The following is an 18,529-nucleotide window of genomic DNA, read 5'->3' on the forward strand; positions in this document are numbered from 1 at the left end:
AGAAAATGCCGTGCAGCAGAGAGAAAATGGAGGAAAACAAAGATCACTATCCACTACATTATCTACAAAGATACACTAACCACCTATAACAAAACCATCCGTCTAGCAAGGAGAGAATATTTCTCCAACATTATTACAGAAAATGCCAGAAATTCCAGTTCTTTTCTCCACCATTGAGCAGCTGCTAAACACTGTCCCTGCCCCACCTCCATCCTCAGCAGTTAAATGTGAAGAGCTTGCTTTGTTCTTCAAGAACAAAATAACTTTGATCAGAGCTAGTATTATTAATAGTGGGGTCGAAACTGACATCAGTAGATTCTGCAACATAACCATGAGCACATTTACCTGTATCACACTTAGTGAACTTTCCAAAATTGTCAACGAATCTAACTCCACAACCTCAGATATTGATCCTATATCCACAACATTCTTTAAGCGAGTGTTTGATAGTGTCTCAGGTCCGGTGCTAGAGATTATAAACACATCCCTTAGAACTGGTGTCTTCTCAGATGCCTTCAAAACAGCTGTTGTAAAGCCCCTATTAAAGAAACCCAAATTGGATAACAGTCTACTTGCAAATTACAGACCAATATCAAACCTTCCATTTATTAGTAAAGTACTGGAAAAGATAGTTTTAGTCCAATTAAATTCTTTTCTTGAAGAAAATAACATCCTGGAAGCCTCGCAGTCAGGTTTCAGGAAATATCACAGTACTGAAACTGCTCTCACCAAAATAATTAGCGACCTCAGACTAAACTCTGATGCAAATAAAGTCTCTATCCTTATTCTGTTAGATCTCAGTGCAGCATTTGATACAATTGATCACGACATCCTAATCAATAGACTGGAAAAGCTTATTGGGTTCACAGATAGTGTATTGAACTGGATGAAATCATATATCACAGGAAGGAAGTTTTATGTTAGTTTAGGTGACCATAGGTCCAAGAAACATGAGAACTGCTACGGTGTTGCTCAAGGAAGCTGCTTAGGTCCATTACTTTTTTCTCTTTATATGTTACCACTCGGCGACATAATCAGAGAACATAACATAGATTTCCATAGCTATGCGGATGACACACAACTATATATATCCACTGAACCCAATGATGCAACGGCCATCAATTACATTACCAACTGCCTGTTGGCAATAAACAAATGGATGAATGATAACTTTCTTAAATTAAATGAAGAAAGAAGTCCTACTATGTGGCCCCAAATCCAAAAGAGAGATGCTTATTAAGAATCTTGGAGGCTTAACCCCCTGTCTTAAACCAGAGGTGACGAGTCTCTGTGTAATCCTGGACTCAGATTTGAATTTCAACTCTCACATTAATAAAGTGACCAAAACAGCTTTCTTTCACCTGAGGAATATAGCAAAGGTACGACCATTCATAAACCAAAATGATGCAGAGAAGTTAATTCATGCTTTTTTATCCAGCCGGCTGGACTACTGTAACGCACTTTTCACTGGTCTTCCCAAGAAAACCACTGAAAGACTACAGCTCATTCAAAATTCTGCAGCTAGATTATTAACCAAAACTAAAAGGAGAGAACACATTAGTCCTGTCCTAGCTACTTTACACTGGCTCCCTGTTACCTTCAGAATTGACTTTAAGGTCCTTTTCCTCACATACAAAGCTCTACACGGACAAGGACCCAGCTACATTGCTAACTCCTTTATAAACTACACACCAGCTAGAACACTGCGATCATCAAATGCAGGCCTATTAGAGGTCACCAGAAGCAGTCATAAGAAGATTGGTGATTCGGCCTTTGTCAATTACGCCCCAAAACTATGGAACAAATTACCCATAAATATTAGGGAAGCAAACACTCTAGACATTTTTAAAAGACAGCTTAAAACCTACCTTTTTACCGAAGCATTTAAGTAATTTTATCTCAAAAGGGTTTTCCTACTTTTATTAGTTATATTATTGTAGAATCTTGGTTTAGTAAATTTGGGTAATTATTTGACTTGCTAATTTTACTTTGTCTAGGTCAGAGTTGGCGAACTCTGATAGCGTAAAAGAACTGTGGTCGCGTGAAGTATTTAAACAAATATGAAAAACAATCTGTATTCTTGATCTGAGGCAAAGGATCTGTTAACAGAGAATACGGCCCATACTCTTGACCTGGGGAAAGGATCTGTTAACAGAGTGTATGGTTTTATATATACAAACCAGGGGTGAACCAAATGTATATGTTACTTTTAAGATGCATGTTTAAAGGGGCGATTTATTGCAAAACCGATTTTACCTTGTCATAGTTGAATAATGACAGTTCGGTGGGTAAAATGAACATACAGTGAATATCAAAGTCCATTGACACCTCTTTCCTATGCAAATCTCAAAATGAAAAAATTTGGCTGTAAAACGCTAGACAAAAACAAAGCCACTAAAACAAAGCCACCGGAGTGACGTAGGACGGGGGACCGCCCTTTTTGGCTCTGGTCTGTATCTTTGTCATGCCCCAAAATTTACATCCAGGCCAGCCCACTTCACTGGTGTTCCTGCCCAGTCCGAGGTAGCGTAGATCTCCAATGCTAGTTTAGCTGCGCGCTGCTCTGTGTAGGCTACTTCTAAGCAAATACAAAGAATAACGTTTTGAAGTATAACAAGGATATTGAAAATGGACCACGGTCGTAAATGCTGTGTTCCAGGCTGTAAAGGGAAGGCTAATACTCATAGTCTTCCCAAGGAGCCAAACATTCGACAGGCATGGCTGCTGTTTGTCCATGAGAAGATCCTGGCTTAGTTCGACCCTCAATTATTAATTTGCTCTGAACATTTCACCCAAGACAGTTTTGACAACCTTGGACAATTTCAAGCAGGATTTGCTAAGAAGCTGAACCTGAAAAGATGTGCTGTTCCGACCGTACGCTCATCGCAACCGCAAGCTGTAAGTAGGCTACAGTATGATTTTGTTGCTACTGTAACAGTTATTAGCAATGCTAACGTCTCCTGTATCTAGCATAGGTAGAATGCTAAATACGTTTCTAAACACATCAATATACTTTACTTAGCAAATGACTAGCTAGTCAGTAGTGATGGGAAGTTCGGATCATTTTACTGATTCTGTTCTTTGAATATCGTTCAGTAAAATGAATGAATCTTTTTCGAGTCATTCGTTCATTTCAACGGGGGGGGGGGGGGGGGGTGTATCCGTCCACTGCAAACACGTATCATATTCTCATGTAGGTTAGTGCATGACATGTGCACCAGCAGATACTATTTTAAAAGAAATGTTTGCATTAAAATAATGTATCATGACAGTTTGTATGATTTGGTCATTTATTATCACACTAGCATTTAATTATCACAGCAAACAATTACACTGCACTACACTGTGTGTAAATGTAAAGTGAAAATAACAAAACCAGTCAGTATGATGACTTGAGCGAATATCATTCACGTCTTACTAAAGCAGCGGCCACGCGAAAGGGAATGGGGAAACTGTTTCCTCTACTAAAAAATACAATGCGGTCACGTGAAAAAAGGATCCAAAGACTTGTAGAAAGACCGAGTCGGGAAATGAACGAATCGTTCGTTTCCTCTAACTACCACTACAGAGCCTATGCAGGTCACGTGAAAAATGATCCAAAGACTCGTAGAAAGACCGAGTCGGGAAATGAACGAATCGTTCCCTCTAGTGTTTCCTCTAGCTACCACTACAGAGCCTATGCAGGTCACGTGGAAAATGATCCAAAGACTCGTAGAAAGACCGAGTCGGGAACTGAACGAATAATTTCTGTTTACTTGGACGAGCCTATGCAACAGTCCCGATGCGCGGCCACGAGAAAATGAACGAATAACTCTTTGAGAGGACTCGTTACTCCCGAGTCCTTGTAAGGATTCATTCAAAATGAACGAATCGTTCACGAACGACACATCACTAGTAGTCAGCATTAGAAGGGAAGCTTCCGAAAAAATAGCCAGAAAACAAATAGCAGTCTGGCCTATTGCTAACGCCTGTCTAGATTATCTATTTGAAAGAACTGGAGAAAGGCAGGTGCTAGATACAGGATACGTTAGCATTGCTAATAACTGTTACCGACAAAATCATACTACAGCTTGCGGTTGTGATGAACGTAAGGTCGGAACGCACCTCTTTTCAGCAACAGCTTCATAGCAAATCCTGCTTTAGCTACATTGTCCCAGGTTTTCAAAACCGTCCTTGGTGAAATGGTTCGCGCAAATGTGTCCAGGGTCGAACTGCACAGGGATCTTCTACGCTTCGGTATAGACAAACATCAGCCATGCCCGTCTAGTCAATGTTAGCTAGACTCTAGCTCATCTGCTTTTTATTAATGCTGATTTGCAAGGAATGCAAGAACAGCTAGATACCGAAAACACCTAGACTGTAGGCATGTAAACTAGTTTAGCTTGCTAACGCAAGAGCATAGGTAGAATGATTTAGCCTAATTTATTGGCAATGGGGCTAACGTTGTTTCATGTTCCTGACTGTTTCATTCAAATAAATAACCTGTGTTGTTATGTAAATCTACAATTCACGATGCATGTTTGTCCAGATCTTTGTCAGGTTATTTTACAGCAAGATGTCTAGAGTCTGCTTTTTGCACTGCACCACAACATGGTAACTTGTACATTTGTATTTTTTGTAATATTTGTATTTTTGTATTTTTATATTGTAATTTACGGCAACTTATATTTATCCCACTTAGTACTGCTAGTTTATGTACCCTTAGTATAGTTAGTCCACATATTAAAATTTTAGGTATATGTTTATTGTATGCACCTTCCTGCCAAAGCAAATTCCTTGTCTGTGCAAACTTTCATGGCGAATAAATCCCTTTCTGATTCTGATTCTGATTCTAGAGCAAGCTAACTGAAGCTGAGTTGAATAACGATGTAGTTTGGTTGCTAAGCTGTAACGTTCTACCCACCTAAGTCAATCCAGTTTGCTTCGACAACAGAAGTGGAAACAACTAACGTTATAATTGGGTGTGCTTTGCCTTCGGCAAGGGCTCAACCTTTGTTCTCTCACATATATATTATTGGGTGTGCTTTGCCTTCGGCAAGGGCACAACCTTTGTTCTGTCACATATATATTATTATTATTATTATTTTTTATTTATTTTTTTGCCCCCCTAAAACTCAGTCAATATTTGGCCTACATAGACAACGTAGGTGTCAAAAGTTTCGTCTTGGTAGCGATTGAGTTGCCTCTATTGGAATTTACGTTCCGTTGCATGGTTTGGGCTTAAGTTAAGTTTTTGTGGCGAAAAGTGAAGCTAACGGTGGCTAATTTGCTAGCCACAGTCACTGACGTTACTAACGTCACTAACGTCACGAAAACACGCGTGACTACCTTTGGCAGAACATTCGTTTCGCATCTGTTAACTTGGGGGATAGCTAGGCTAACTATAGCTTTACTGCAAGGCAGCTGCAGAAACGCCACAAGAAAAGAGGCCAGGGTGATAACTATTTACTCATTTTACTTTGTGATGTGAAACACAATTATGAAATGTAATGTACAATATTAGCTGATATTATTAAGGAAGTAGGCCCACATCTACTTTCGGAAATGGTAGTATACTATTTCACTGAAGCATTAGCATGACATTAGCCTCTGTTGCCCGGGCAACACATACCACAGTGGTCTATGATGCATCTGTTTTCAATCGTTAAAATAAACATTCCTCACAAATACATTTTCTTTGTAGGATTTACTATGACATTACATTACAAGTAAACGATTTGTTGGTGAAATTATCATTACCTGTGGTTTCAAACCAGTGTTGCTCATTGCAACGCTGTAGCCTACGCGAGACACACTACAAAAACATCTACACAGCTGTTTAGGAAGTCAAACGGCGACAGAACATGTTCGGCACTCCCCTTACTTAAATCAAAAGTCTATCTAACTACTAACCTGAACTTCATTGCCACAGCCTAAACGTTGTCAATCTGTTCATGAAAATAATTAATTTCAGCCTAAACCGTACAACGGAACGTTAAATCCAATTCAAGCAACGCAATCGCTACCAAGACGAACACAGCAGTAGTCTAGTACTGTACCGTAGTAGTACAATTTACCGGGGCAGCTTCTCCACACAGGGCTATATCGCATTTTGCGTTGTTACTGACAATGATCGCTACCAGTGAGCTTTTTATGAATGAGCGATTTTCCACTAAATAAATGTCAAGCTTATTTACGTTTTGGGGGGCATATTTTCAGTTAGCAGATGGTACTGTTTGAATCGCGATTCCATCTTCTACTGCCGGTTAACGTCGTAGAATAATCTTCAAAGGGGGTTTATTAATGAATGAATGCAATGAGGTGGCTAAATGCCTGAAAATATCATGAGAAGGGAAAAACTTAAAATGACGTTTAAGTCATAGAGATTAGGTAAATTTTTACACCGGTCTGACAAATGTATTCGTTTTGAGTCAACGATGAGGCTGCCTCTTGCAGGGGAAATGAGAAGACATCTATTTAATTCTACACTTCACTCGTATTTTAGGGATAATTCTGACTAAAATAAGACTAAAATGCTCAGACTTTTTGTCGACTGAAACTTGACTAGACTAAAAAGAGTATGAATGTGACTAAAACGAATAACAACTCAAATGACAGCTTGACACAAAGATTAGACTAAAACTATAAGTAAAACAGGCCGCCAAAAACAACACTACTCCCCAGACCATCTTAAATGGTCAAAAACACAGTCAGATTGCATTGCTTTTGGGAATTTTATTGCCAGACGTTTAAATCTGACTCAAGTGGAAAGATCCCCATCCTCCCACTTTTACACACTAGATTGAAGATGTGCTATATTTTCTTAAACTAGAAAAACACTCAAGGGGCTCTGTGAAGAGGTTTTTTGAGTTATGCAACCCATTTATCACTCGTCAGAGATCAAATCCAGCTACCCGCAATGTAAACCATCTTTACGCATGCCTATTGCTAACGTTCAACTTTAAACTGAAACTGTATCAGCTCACTGCAGGCACATTACATTTAGTCATTTAGCAGACGCTCTTATCCAGAGCGACTTACAGTAAGTACAGGGACATTCCCCCGAGGCAAGTAGGGTGAAGTGGCTTGCCCAAGGACACAACGTCAGTTGGCATGACCGGGAATCGAACAGGCAACCTTCGGATTACTAGCCCGATTCCCTCACCGCTCAGCCACCTGACTCCTACTGCACATACTGTGCAGTAGGCTAATTAGCGAGCGTTTTGTAAAGAAATTATGCAATTTCATACTGATTACTTTCACTCGCATAAATGCTCCTAAATATATTTTGAGGTCGCACAGACACAGTTGATTACAGTCGGGAGGATATGCGACCAAAATGGTCGCAATTTCAAGCCCTGACTCAGTAGAAACACTGTGAGGGCCCAGTAAGCTGAGTTAGTGTGTCTCCTCCAGGGAGTCTGGTGCACATCCATTTAGTTAGAGACATGACAACCCTGAGAAACTAACCTGCTTCCATATCTCTATCTCTCTCCCTTTGTCCTCCCCCAGTCGGGGGACGACCTACGGCAGGACATGCTGACACTGCAGATCATCCGTGTGATGAACAAGATCTGGATCCAGGAAGGACTGGACATGAGGATGGTCATCTTCAGATGCTTCTCTACTGGGAGGGGGCGAGGTAAAGAGGGGGAGGAGGAGGGAGGCTGGAGGAAGGGAAAGTGAGGAGGATGAGGGAGGGTGTAGGGGGAGCTGAGTAGGAGTGAGAGGGAGGGATATAGTAGAGAGATGGAAGGAAGAAGAGGAGGATGGTAGGATTGATGGATCCATCTTTTAAGGCATGGTGGAGATGATCCCCCAGGCGGATACCCTGAGGAAGATCCAGGGAGAGCATGGGGTGACGGGCTCCTTTAAGGACCGCCCCCTGGCGGACTGGCTGCAGAAACACAACCCCACCGAGGATGAGTATGAGAAGGTACAACAACACTAGCAAACCCTGAACCTAAACCCTGAACCCTAAACCTGAATCCTGAACCCTGATCCTAAACCCTGACCCCAAAGCCTGAATCATAAACCCGAACCTAAACTCTGAATCCCAAACCCTGAACCTAAACCCTGACCCTAAACTCTGAACCCTGAACTCTGACTTGAATCCTGTCAGGCGGTGGAGAACTTCATCTACTCGTGTGCAGGCTGCTGCGTGGCCACATACATCCTGGGGATCTGCGATCGCCACAATGACAACATCATGCTCAGGACCAGCGGACACATGTTCCACATTGACTTTGGCAAGTTCCTGGGCCACGCTCAGATGTTCGGCAACATCAAACGGTAAGGACCCTGGGAAACACATGCCCAGACACCTCTCAGGCTCGCAGGTTAGGGTTAGGAGATAGGATTCTGGGAAATGTAGGCCTAGCCGTACATATACAGTTAGGTCCATAAGTATTTGGACATTGACACAATTTTCATCATTTTGGCTCTGTATACCACCACAATGGATTTGAAATGAAACAATCAAGATGTGCTTTAAGTGCAGACTTTCAGCTTAAATTTCAGGGTATTTACATCCAAATCAGTTGAACGGTGTAGGAATTACAATACATTTTATATGTGCCCCCCCCCCCCTTTTTAAGGGACCAAAAGTAATTGGACAATTGGCTGTTCCATGGCCAGGTGTATGTTATTCCCTCATAAAGGGAGTTCGTTATTTCATTGACAAGGAGCAGATAAAAGGTCTAGAGTTCATTTCAAGTATGGTATTTGTGTTTGGAATCTGTTGCTGTCAACTCTCAATATGAAGTCCAAAGAGCTGTCACCATCAGTGAAGCAAGCCATCGTTAGGCTGAAAAATCAAAACAAACCTATCAGAGAGATAGCAAAAACATTAGGTGTGGCCAAATCAACTGTTTGGTACATTATTAAAAAGAAAGAACGCACTGGTGAGCTCAGCAACACCAAAAGACCCGGAAGACCACGGAAAACAACTGTGGTGGATGACAGAAGAATTATTTCCCTGGTGAAGAAAAACCCCTTCACAACAGTTGGCCAGATCAAGAACACTCTCCAGGAGGTAGGCGTATCTGTGTCAAAGTCAACAATTAAAAGAAGACTTCACCAGAGTAAATACAGAGGGTTCACCACAAGATGTAAACCATTGGTGAGTCTCAAAAACAGGAAGACCAGATTAGAGTTTGCCAAAAAACATCTAAAAGAGCCTGTACAGTTCTGGAACAACATCCTATGGACAGATGAGATCAAGATCAACTTGTACCAGAATGATGGGAAGAGAAGAGTATGGAAAAGGGAAGGAACTGCTCATGATCCAAAGCATACCACCTCATCAGTGAAGCATGGTGGAGGTAGTGTTATGGCGCGGGCATGTATGGCTGCCAATGGAACTGGTTCCCTTGTATTTATCGATGATGTGACTGCTGACAAAAGCAGTAGGATGAATTCTGAAGTGTTTCGAGTAACATTATCTGCTCAGATTCAGCCAAATGCTTCAGAACTCATAGGACGGCGCTTCACAGTGCAGATGGACAATGACCCGAAGCATACTGCGAAAGCAACCAAAGAGTTTTTTAAGGCAAAGAAGTGGAATGTTCTGCAATGGGCAAGTCAATCACCTGACCTAAATCCAATTGAGCATGCATTTCACTTGCTAAAGACAAAACTGAAGGGAAAATGCCCCAAGAACAAGCAGGAACTGAAGACAGTTGCAGTAGAGGCCTGGCAGACCATCACCAGGGACGAAACCCAGCGTCTGGTGATGTCTATGGGTTCCAGACTTCAGGCTGTCATTGACTGCAAAGGATTTGCAACCAAGTATTAAAAGTGACAATTAGATTTATGATTATGTTAGTTTGTCCAATTATTTTTGGTCCCTTAAAAAGGGTGGGGCCACATATAAAATGTGTTGTAATTCCTACACCGTTCACCTGATTTGGATGTAAATACCCTGAAATTAAAGCTGAAAGTCTGCACTTAAAGCACATTTTGATTGTTTAATTTCAAATCCATTGTGGTGGTATACAGAGCCAAAATGATGAAAATTGTGTCAATGTCCAAATACTTATGGACCTAACTGTATATTGTAATCAATATATTACTGTGTGGTTGGGGACTGAGAAGAATGCATGGTCTTATAACAAGATGTAGAATCTGATAGGACAGTTTAATAAAAATACATGACAATAAAAAGTACGCATTTTGTTTCAGCAGAATAGATTTGTAATTTTGAAATTACCTATATACTATTGCAGGGCCCATGGTATTTATTTCAGACTGTGACTGGTTGCTAGTTATTCTACATAAACAGGCAGAATGTGTTTTCTCTTGTACATATCCCTACACATATCTAATCAAAGAATAATTACTGGTTTAAATTAACCACTTTTTATTGTCTTGCTGTTAAGGTAGCCAACCAAATTAGGCAGAGAGATAGAGATATGGAAGCAGGTTAGTTTCTCAGGGTTGTCATGTCTCTAACTAAATGGATGTGCACCAGACTCCCTGGAGGAGACACACTAACTCAGCTTACTGGGCCCTCACAGTGTTTCTACTGAGCCAGGGCTTGAAATTGCCTCCCGACTGTAATCAACTGTGTCTGTGCGACCTCAAAATATATTTAGGAGCATTTATGCGAGTGAAAAGTGCCTAATTTGGGAAAAACCCCCGGAATTTGATTCCGGGGGTGTGGAGTCCGGTGGCCTGTTGTACTGTTCACGAGGCCATCTTTTGCAGAGTCCACCTGGTCTTTAATGAGTAGAAAGCTTTGCACTTCATAGGCCTATATAATTTCAATGCAAACCGTTCATCAGCAATACACTTAGGCCTACCCCATTTCAACTTCATACAATGTCACATGTGAATGTTTGCGAGAAATAACTACACACATTAATGTTGAGCAGCCTTTTCTATCACCATTGCGAGCTGAGACTAAGGAGTCAGGGCTCAACATTAACATTTTTTGGCACTGGCCCCACTGGGCCAGTGGGTTTGAAACTTACTGGCCCCAAGCCAATTTTTACTGGCCCCCCCTCCAAAAGTTGTAATTGGGTGTGGAGATGGTCTGGAAGATGGATTGTCAACCATCCGCTTAGCTGTCACGCACACCAGGTGCTGTCTGCTACTGCTAGCATGGCTGGTCAGGTATTGTTTTCGAAAATTGTCGGTGCATCTGTAAAATGTAAAAATATCCACAATATTTTGTCTGCTTTAGACGGGAACATACGACAAACGACACAGTGCATCTTCGTTCCATTAAAAAAGTTGCATCCGTTTCAGCTCGTAGCTCTACTTTGCTGCCATCTTCACTTTATTTCCTCGCGCCAGTTGTTAAAAAATTTATCGAGATTACAGAATTACAATTTGACAACCACTCGTCACTCCTCAACTCTTGATTTGCCAACTGTGCGCCCCACGAGCTGCAAAGTTATTTATGCATTTAGCAGATAGCAAAACATATGAAGGATGTTAACTTTTACAATGCGAATATTTTTTTCCAATCAATAATTTGCAGTGGCCCGATCGGGCCAGTGAGTTGCTAGTTTAACTGTCCCGACGTTACTTTTTACTGGCCCCGGGCCATCGGGCCATCGTTATTGTCGAGCCCTGTAGGATACTGATTGGCTGAGGGGTTTGCAAGATCCATGGGTACATCCTTTGAAGGAACTTGCTCATATTTATTGGTCTATTTATTTTTCACAAACAGCTCATTCGAATAATGTAACTCAAGGCACCGCACGCCTCAAAAACTTTGAACACACACAAAGGCAAAGATTACTGGACCTATAGATAGATGACATAAAATATAATGAATACACTTTAATATGTATATTTATACTGCATTTAAAATAATTCTCACTGAATTCTCACTAACAAGTCAATATGAGCAGAAGTGGCCTGCTCCAAGAAATCTGATTGGTCCTGTGATCTGATTGGTCTGTGTGTGCGGCGTATTGTGGTTGGCAGGGACCGGGCTCCGTTTGTGTTCACCTCTGACATGGCGTACGTGATCAATGGAGGAGACAAGCCGTCCAGCCGCTTCCACGACTTTGTAGACCTCTGCTGTGAGGCCTACAACCTGATACGCAAACACACACACCTGTTCCTCAATCTGCTGGGCCTGGTGAGCATACACAAACACACACTTCTACACACATACACATACACTTGTTACTCAACCTGCTGGCACTGGTGAGCGTACACACACACACACACACACCTACACACCATCTACACATACCTGTTCCTAGACCTGTATGGACTGGTCAGCGCACACAAACATACACATGCCCCTCACCCCTGTGTAGATGTTGTCATGTGGGATCCCGGAGCTCTCAGACCTGGACGACCTGAAGTACGTATACGACGCCCTGAGACCTCACGAGTCAGAGGCAGACGCCACCATGTATTTCACCAGGTAACACACTACACACACACACAAACTACACTCACACACAATCTACACAAACACACACACACACAAAAAACTCAAAACCCCACGAATCTGAGGCAGACGCCACCATGTACTTCACACTTGTGTCACACATGCTCCCAAAACACACACACTCACATGCACAGAAACTACACAGACATACATAAACTACACATACACATGCACTCATACACACTGACACACACTCACAGACACGCACATTCTAGATCTTCCTCTTTCTTATTTTACACTCCCTATCTCTCCCTTCTCTCCCTTTCCACACTCCCTTTGCCCCATTCTCCCATTTTACACCTCCTCCCTCTTTGTCCCTCTCCCCTTCCTCACTCCCTCATCCCTATTCTCCCTCTACTCCTCCTCCCTCTGTCTCTCCTCCTCTCCCCTTCCTCACTCCCTCTGCCCCATTCTCCCTCTACTCCTCCTCCCTCTGTCTCTCCTTCTATCCCCTTCCTCTCTTCCTCTGCTCTGATCTCCCACTCCCCCCCCCCCCCCCCCCCAGACTGATAGAGTCCAGTCTAGGCAGTGTGGCCACCAAGCTGAACTTCTTCATCCACAACCTGGCCCAGATGAAGTTCTCCTCATCTGAGGAGCGGCCCGTGCTGTCCTTCGCGCCGCGTGTCCACACGCTGAAGAGCGACGGCGCCATCCGCAACCTCTATGTGTGTCGCCACGTCCGCACCTACACACCCAGCAAGGGCACGGTACGCTGTCCCTCCACAGACCAGCACAGGGGATGTGTTTGAATGTGTTAAATGTGTTTGTGGCAACGCAATACTTGTCTGCGACATTACCTTGTAGTATGACATGACACGTGTGTGTGTGTGTGTGTGTGTGCCATGCAGGCGTACGTGGTGAAGGTGGAGAGGGAGGGCCAGCAAGTGGCAGTGTTGGTCCAGAGGAGCTTCGAGGAGTTCCACGAGCTACACAGCAAACTCCGCCTCCTCTTCCCCTCCTCCAAGCTCCCCAGGTAATCCACACGCATTCACTTTTACACACACACACACACAGACGCACATACAATACAACCACTTGTACAGTCACTCACTGTGTCACCGCTAACCACTGCCCTCCATCCTCCCCCTCCCTCCTCCTCTCCCCTTCCCTTCTCCCTCCTCAGCTTTCCCAGCCGCTTCGTGATTGGCCGTGGACGGGGGGAGGCCATGGCTGACCGGAGGAAAGATGAGCTGAATGGATACGTCTGGCATCTGGTGCACACAAGCCCGGACGTCTCCCAGGTAACCCCCAGTACTTTCACACTCACACTAGGGGTGGGCGATATGGCCAAAATCTTCTATCACGGTATGAGTCATTTTATATCACGGTTACGGTATATATCACGGTATAGTAATTGTTCCGTAAATTCAATTAAGAAATGGTACAAAATAACCATACCGTACTTCATCATCACACTCGATTATTTATTACAAACAAAAACAACTGCCTCACATGAGACAACACTTGAGTTAAAAACAAAAGACTCCAAAAAGTTACGAGTACGAGCGTTCTGATTGGCTGATGCGCAGTCATGCCATCCGTGTGGTGACCTACTCACAGCTCAATACGGATCCGTAATGCCCTCCGACAAAAATGTCAAAATGAGCGAAAGCGATCAGTCTGAGTTTTACTATCCATATCTAACTTCGGTTTCGGCTTATCAACCTCGTTAAAGCTCGGTCGATATGTTAAAGCCTCAGTTTTATATTTCCCGGCATGACCTCACTCTCAGTTAGTAAGTCTTCACTAGTCATCCTAGATCAAGAATGCTAGCAATGCCACCAGTGCAATTTTACAACAATAATTTTACAGCACGAGACATAAAACTTGAACAACAAATCAAATTGGTTACCTGCAGAATGGGTCATCAAATATATAATTAATTAGCATCGGTATGAATGTGGTCCGCTTAGACAAAATACACTCCGTTCCGTCAGACCAATGCAAATGTGCTTCAAGGTCAAACGAAAATAGCAAATCAAATAAAAGTTAAACTACAATTCTAAATATCGCAAGAATGCGATTTATATGATGGCTTATATACAATACAACAACCAGACATTAAATTGACACATGTAATACAAAAATATAGTATAAAAGTATACCGCGGTTGAAACGGTATAGCCAAATCTCTCCCGGTAGACACATTTCTACCGTCGCACGGTATATACCGTCATACCGCCCAGCCCTAACTCACACTCAACTCTCCTCCCACACACACTCAACCCTTCCCTCACACACACTCAATCCTCCCCTCTCACACAAACACTAAATCCTCCCCTCACACACACACACAACCCTTCCGTCACACACACACACAATCAACCCTCCCCTCACACACACACACACACACACTCAGCCCTGCTTCCACACACACTCAGCCCTGCTTCCACACACACTCAACCCTCCCTCTCTCTCTCTCACACACACACACACTCCTCCACAGCCTCCTGTGACACACAGTGAAGGATTTAAATATTGTGTGTCTATTCCAATATGTAATGATGGTATTCAATGACACAAATCTGTATTCTAGAAAGAGTGGTCTGGAGTCGCAGAGGTCCGATAATATCAGCTTTAATGCAGCAGTTGGAAATCAACAAGTACAGAGCTCTGGGGTTGTCTAAGTTTCCCTACCCGCAACAGAGTTTTGGCTGGTTCACGAAGTCCAACTGGCTATCTGTCCCTCCCCAGCATATATTTATACAGTGCAATTGAAACACAAGTATCAAAAAAGGGTTGAGCTTGTTCTCTCGTGCATCAGGGAGTTGTTCTTGCCTACGCGTCCCACCTGCTCGGGTACCGTCTCCACCCGGTTTCAAGGTTGTTTCTGGAAATGAAGAGATAGAGACACAAAGAACAGCCTGCTTCCCACACCCAGTGTGAGACCCAATGTTTAAGCCTGAGCACACTTATAAGTTCATAACTTTAATAAGCACAATGCATAACTTTAATAAGCACAATATATTCTTTAACAGCCTCCTGTGACTAAGTTCAGTTGAGTTCTGGATTTAAGTATTATCAATCTGCAGATTGGGAGAGAACCAGACCTCTGACAAGTAACACAACACCAGGCTTAGGTCTCAATTAGTGATGGGCATTCCGGCTCTTTTTCGTGAGCCGGCTCGTATGGCTCAGCTCACCAAAAAGAACCGGCTCTTTTGGCTCCCGAACGGCTCTTAAAAAAAGACATGTTTTAACTATGAATTTGACTATGATGGGTGTGAAAACAATTTGAACTAGAGAGGGTACAATTTCTGGGGAAATTGTAGGGTGTGCTTGCTTGCGTCGGTTGCACAGGGGTCCGTTTTTGAATGACATTTTTACAACTGATATTTCTGTATATTTTATATAAAAATGCATACTTATTATTTATAAAGATTACATAGATTTAAAAGCATTTTTTTTTGCTGCTCATTTACAACTGAAAATACGAGTGAAGTGTAGAATGAAATAAATGTCTTCTCATTTCTCCTGCAAGAGGCAGCCTCATCGTTGAATCAAAACGAATAAATTTGGCAGACCGGTGTAAAAATTTACCTAATCTCTATGACTTAAACGTCATTTTAAGTGTTTCCCTTCTCGTGATATTTTAAGGAATTTAGCCTACTCATATTGCATTCATTCATGAATAAAGAACCCCCTTTGAAGATTATTCTACGACGTTACCGGCAGTAGAAGATGGAATCGCGATTCAAACAGTACCATCTGCTAACTGAAAATATGCCCTCAAAAACGTAAATAAACTTGACATTTATTTAGTGGAAAATCGCTTTCATAAAAAGCTCACTGGTAGCGATCATTGTCAGTAACAACGCCAAGTGCGATATAGCCCTGTGTGGAGAAGCTTCCCCGGTAAATTGTACTACTACGGTATAGTACTCGACTACTGCTGTGTTCGTTCGTCTTGGTAGCGATTGCGTTGGTTGAATTGGATTCAACGTTCCGTTGTACGGTTTAGGCTGAAATTAATTATTTTCATGAACAGATTGACAAAGTTTAGGCTGTGGCAATGAAGTTAAGGTTAGTAGTTACATAGACTTTTGGTTTAAGTAAGGGGAGTTGCCGAACATGTTCTGTCGCCGTTTGACTTCATACAGCTGTGTCGATGTTTTTGTAGTGTCTCGCGTAGGCTACAGCGTTGCAGTGAGCAACACTGGTTTGAAACCACGGGTAATGATAATTTCACCCACAAATCGTTTACTTGTAATGTAATGTCATAATAAATCCTACAACGAAAATTTATTTGTGAGGAATGTTTATTTTAACGATTGAAAACAGATGCATCATAGACCACTGTAGTATGTGTTGCCCGGGCAACAGAGGCTAATGTCATGATGCTAATACTTCCGAAAGTAGATGTACTTCCTTAATAAAATCAGCTTATATTGTACATTACACGTCACAATTGTGTGTCATATCACAAAGTAAAATTAGTAAATAGTTATCACCCTGGCCTCTTTGCTTGTGGCGTTTCTGCAGCTGCCTTGCAGTAAAGCAGTTAACTTAGCTATCTCCCAGAAGTTAACGAGCTGCTAAACTAATGTTCTGCTAGAGGTAGTCACGCGAGTTTTCATGACGTTAGTGACGTAAGTAGCGTCATTGACTGTGGCTAGCAAGTTAGCCACCGTTAGCTTCACTTTTCGCCACAAAAACTTAATTTCCACTTAAACCATACAACGGAACGTAAATCCCAATAGAAGCAACTCAATCGCTACCAAGACGAAACTTTTGACACATAGGTTGTCTATGTAGGCCAAATATTGACTGAGTTTTAGGGGGTCAAAAAGAATAATAATAATATATTATATATAATATACTACTCTCTGACTGTGTGTGAGTTGGCTCGGCCCTCCCTCATGCAGGATTGACAGGAACAGAATGTGAGGATGATTGTGTGCGCCTTTAAGCCTACAAGTATTTTTTTGTTGTTCTTTGAATTAGTCAATTATTTTAAATACAATTAAAATTCATTATTTCATAATCATTTAGTTTTTATAGGCTGTATTAATCTATTAAAAATAGAGTCGGCTCTTCAGATATGCGAGCCAGCTCCCGACGTTCACCTTCAAGAGCCAGCTCTTAGAGCCGGATCGTTCGCGAACGACCCATCACTAGTCTCAATCATGTCTCTCTCAGCTCTGAAGGCAGGAGGACCATCTTTTATAGGGCACAAGAAAGTAAACATAGATAGTGACAGTCAGGCAGTAATGGTGTTACAACAGTCAGAAAAGGAGATTCCCAGCCCATGACCACTCTCAGGGCAGAGAGAGATCATAGATGGAACTCCCCGTAGTCATCACAAAGGACATTTACCCAGTACTTTCTCCTGACCCTGAACATTCTTTCAACCTGACAAATATTCACAATCTACTCTTATCAACAGCAAACTCGCATAAGAACATACTAGCTAGTATCCAATGACTAGTTATATTGATTAGTGAGAGCTCTGTTAATTAGTGCACAGGAAATCCCATTTTCCTCCACAGACTCAACGATAAGGCCGAATCCCATTTCTCTGTCTTACCCCTTCCCCTTACCACTTCCCCTTAGTTTTGTACGTTCACGTGAGAGTAAGGTCTATCCCAATTCTCGTTTTGATCGAGGGGTAGGGCTAAGGGGAAGGGGTAGATACCCCTTAAAACCAAGTATTTTCGTGAGCTTACTTGAAACCATGACGTACCCAGAATACACTGCGCAACCGGCAACAATGGCAGCCAGATCATCCAGAGTCCCATAAATGTATTTTCGGCTTATATAATTGATTTAAAGATTACGACAGTTTTGTTTTGTGCTCTACACAGTCCTGTACATATATATTTGCAACTATGTTCTTAATCGAAACGTTTAAAAAAAATCGCTAGTTTGCTACGCTAACGTTACATTGCTGATTTGCACAACAGTCGCGCATTTCTCTGACTAGCCTTGAATGGACTCCATGCATGTATACATTTTTAACTAAACTCCATTATCAGCTAATTTAGTTTGATATCAGTGCATAACACTACTTTATTTGGAGACATCGATACGTGTGTAATCAACACACGTATCGTATTGTGATCAACACTTGTCGCCTCTGGTGACATACAGTGGTGTGAAAAAGTGTTTGCCCCCTTCCAGATTTTTTTTTTTTGC

At 42.2% G+C, this 18,529-nt stretch overlaps 1 protein-coding gene across 3 annotated transcripts in view; it reads left to right on the top strand.

Moving 5' to 3' along the window:
- Nucleotides 1-18,529, top strand: part of pik3c2b (phosphatidylinositol-4-phosphate 3-kinase, catalytic subunit type 2 beta) — a 103,623-nt gene that overhangs the window by 74,387 nt on the left and 10,707 nt on the right. For all 3 annotated transcript variants that reach the window (XR_010877788.1, XR_010877790.1, XM_067246430.1), the window contains exons 22-29: nt 7,492-7,621; nt 7,779-7,915; nt 8,102-8,271; nt 11,917-12,073; nt 12,258-12,367; nt 12,900-13,101; nt 13,243-13,367; nt 13,518-13,635. Coding sequence is in view for 1 of the 3 variants with exons in the window: in XM_067246430.1 (XP_067102531.1) it covers nt 7,492-7,621; nt 7,779-7,915; nt 8,102-8,271; nt 11,917-12,073; nt 12,258-12,367; nt 12,900-13,101; nt 13,243-13,367; nt 13,518-13,635 (1,149 nt within the window). In the remaining 2 variants the exon portion in view is untranslated. The remainder of the gene's footprint in view (nt 1-7,491; nt 7,622-7,778; nt 7,916-8,101; nt 8,272-11,916; nt 12,074-12,257; nt 12,368-12,899; nt 13,102-13,242; nt 13,368-13,517; nt 13,636-18,529) is intronic.

Source organism: Osmerus mordax, chromosome 1 (genome assembly GCF_038355195.1).
Source record: "Osmerus mordax isolate fOsmMor3 chromosome 1, fOsmMor3.pri, whole genome shotgun sequence".
NCBI lineage: Eukaryota > Metazoa > Chordata > Actinopteri > Osmeriformes > Osmeridae > Osmerus > Osmerus mordax.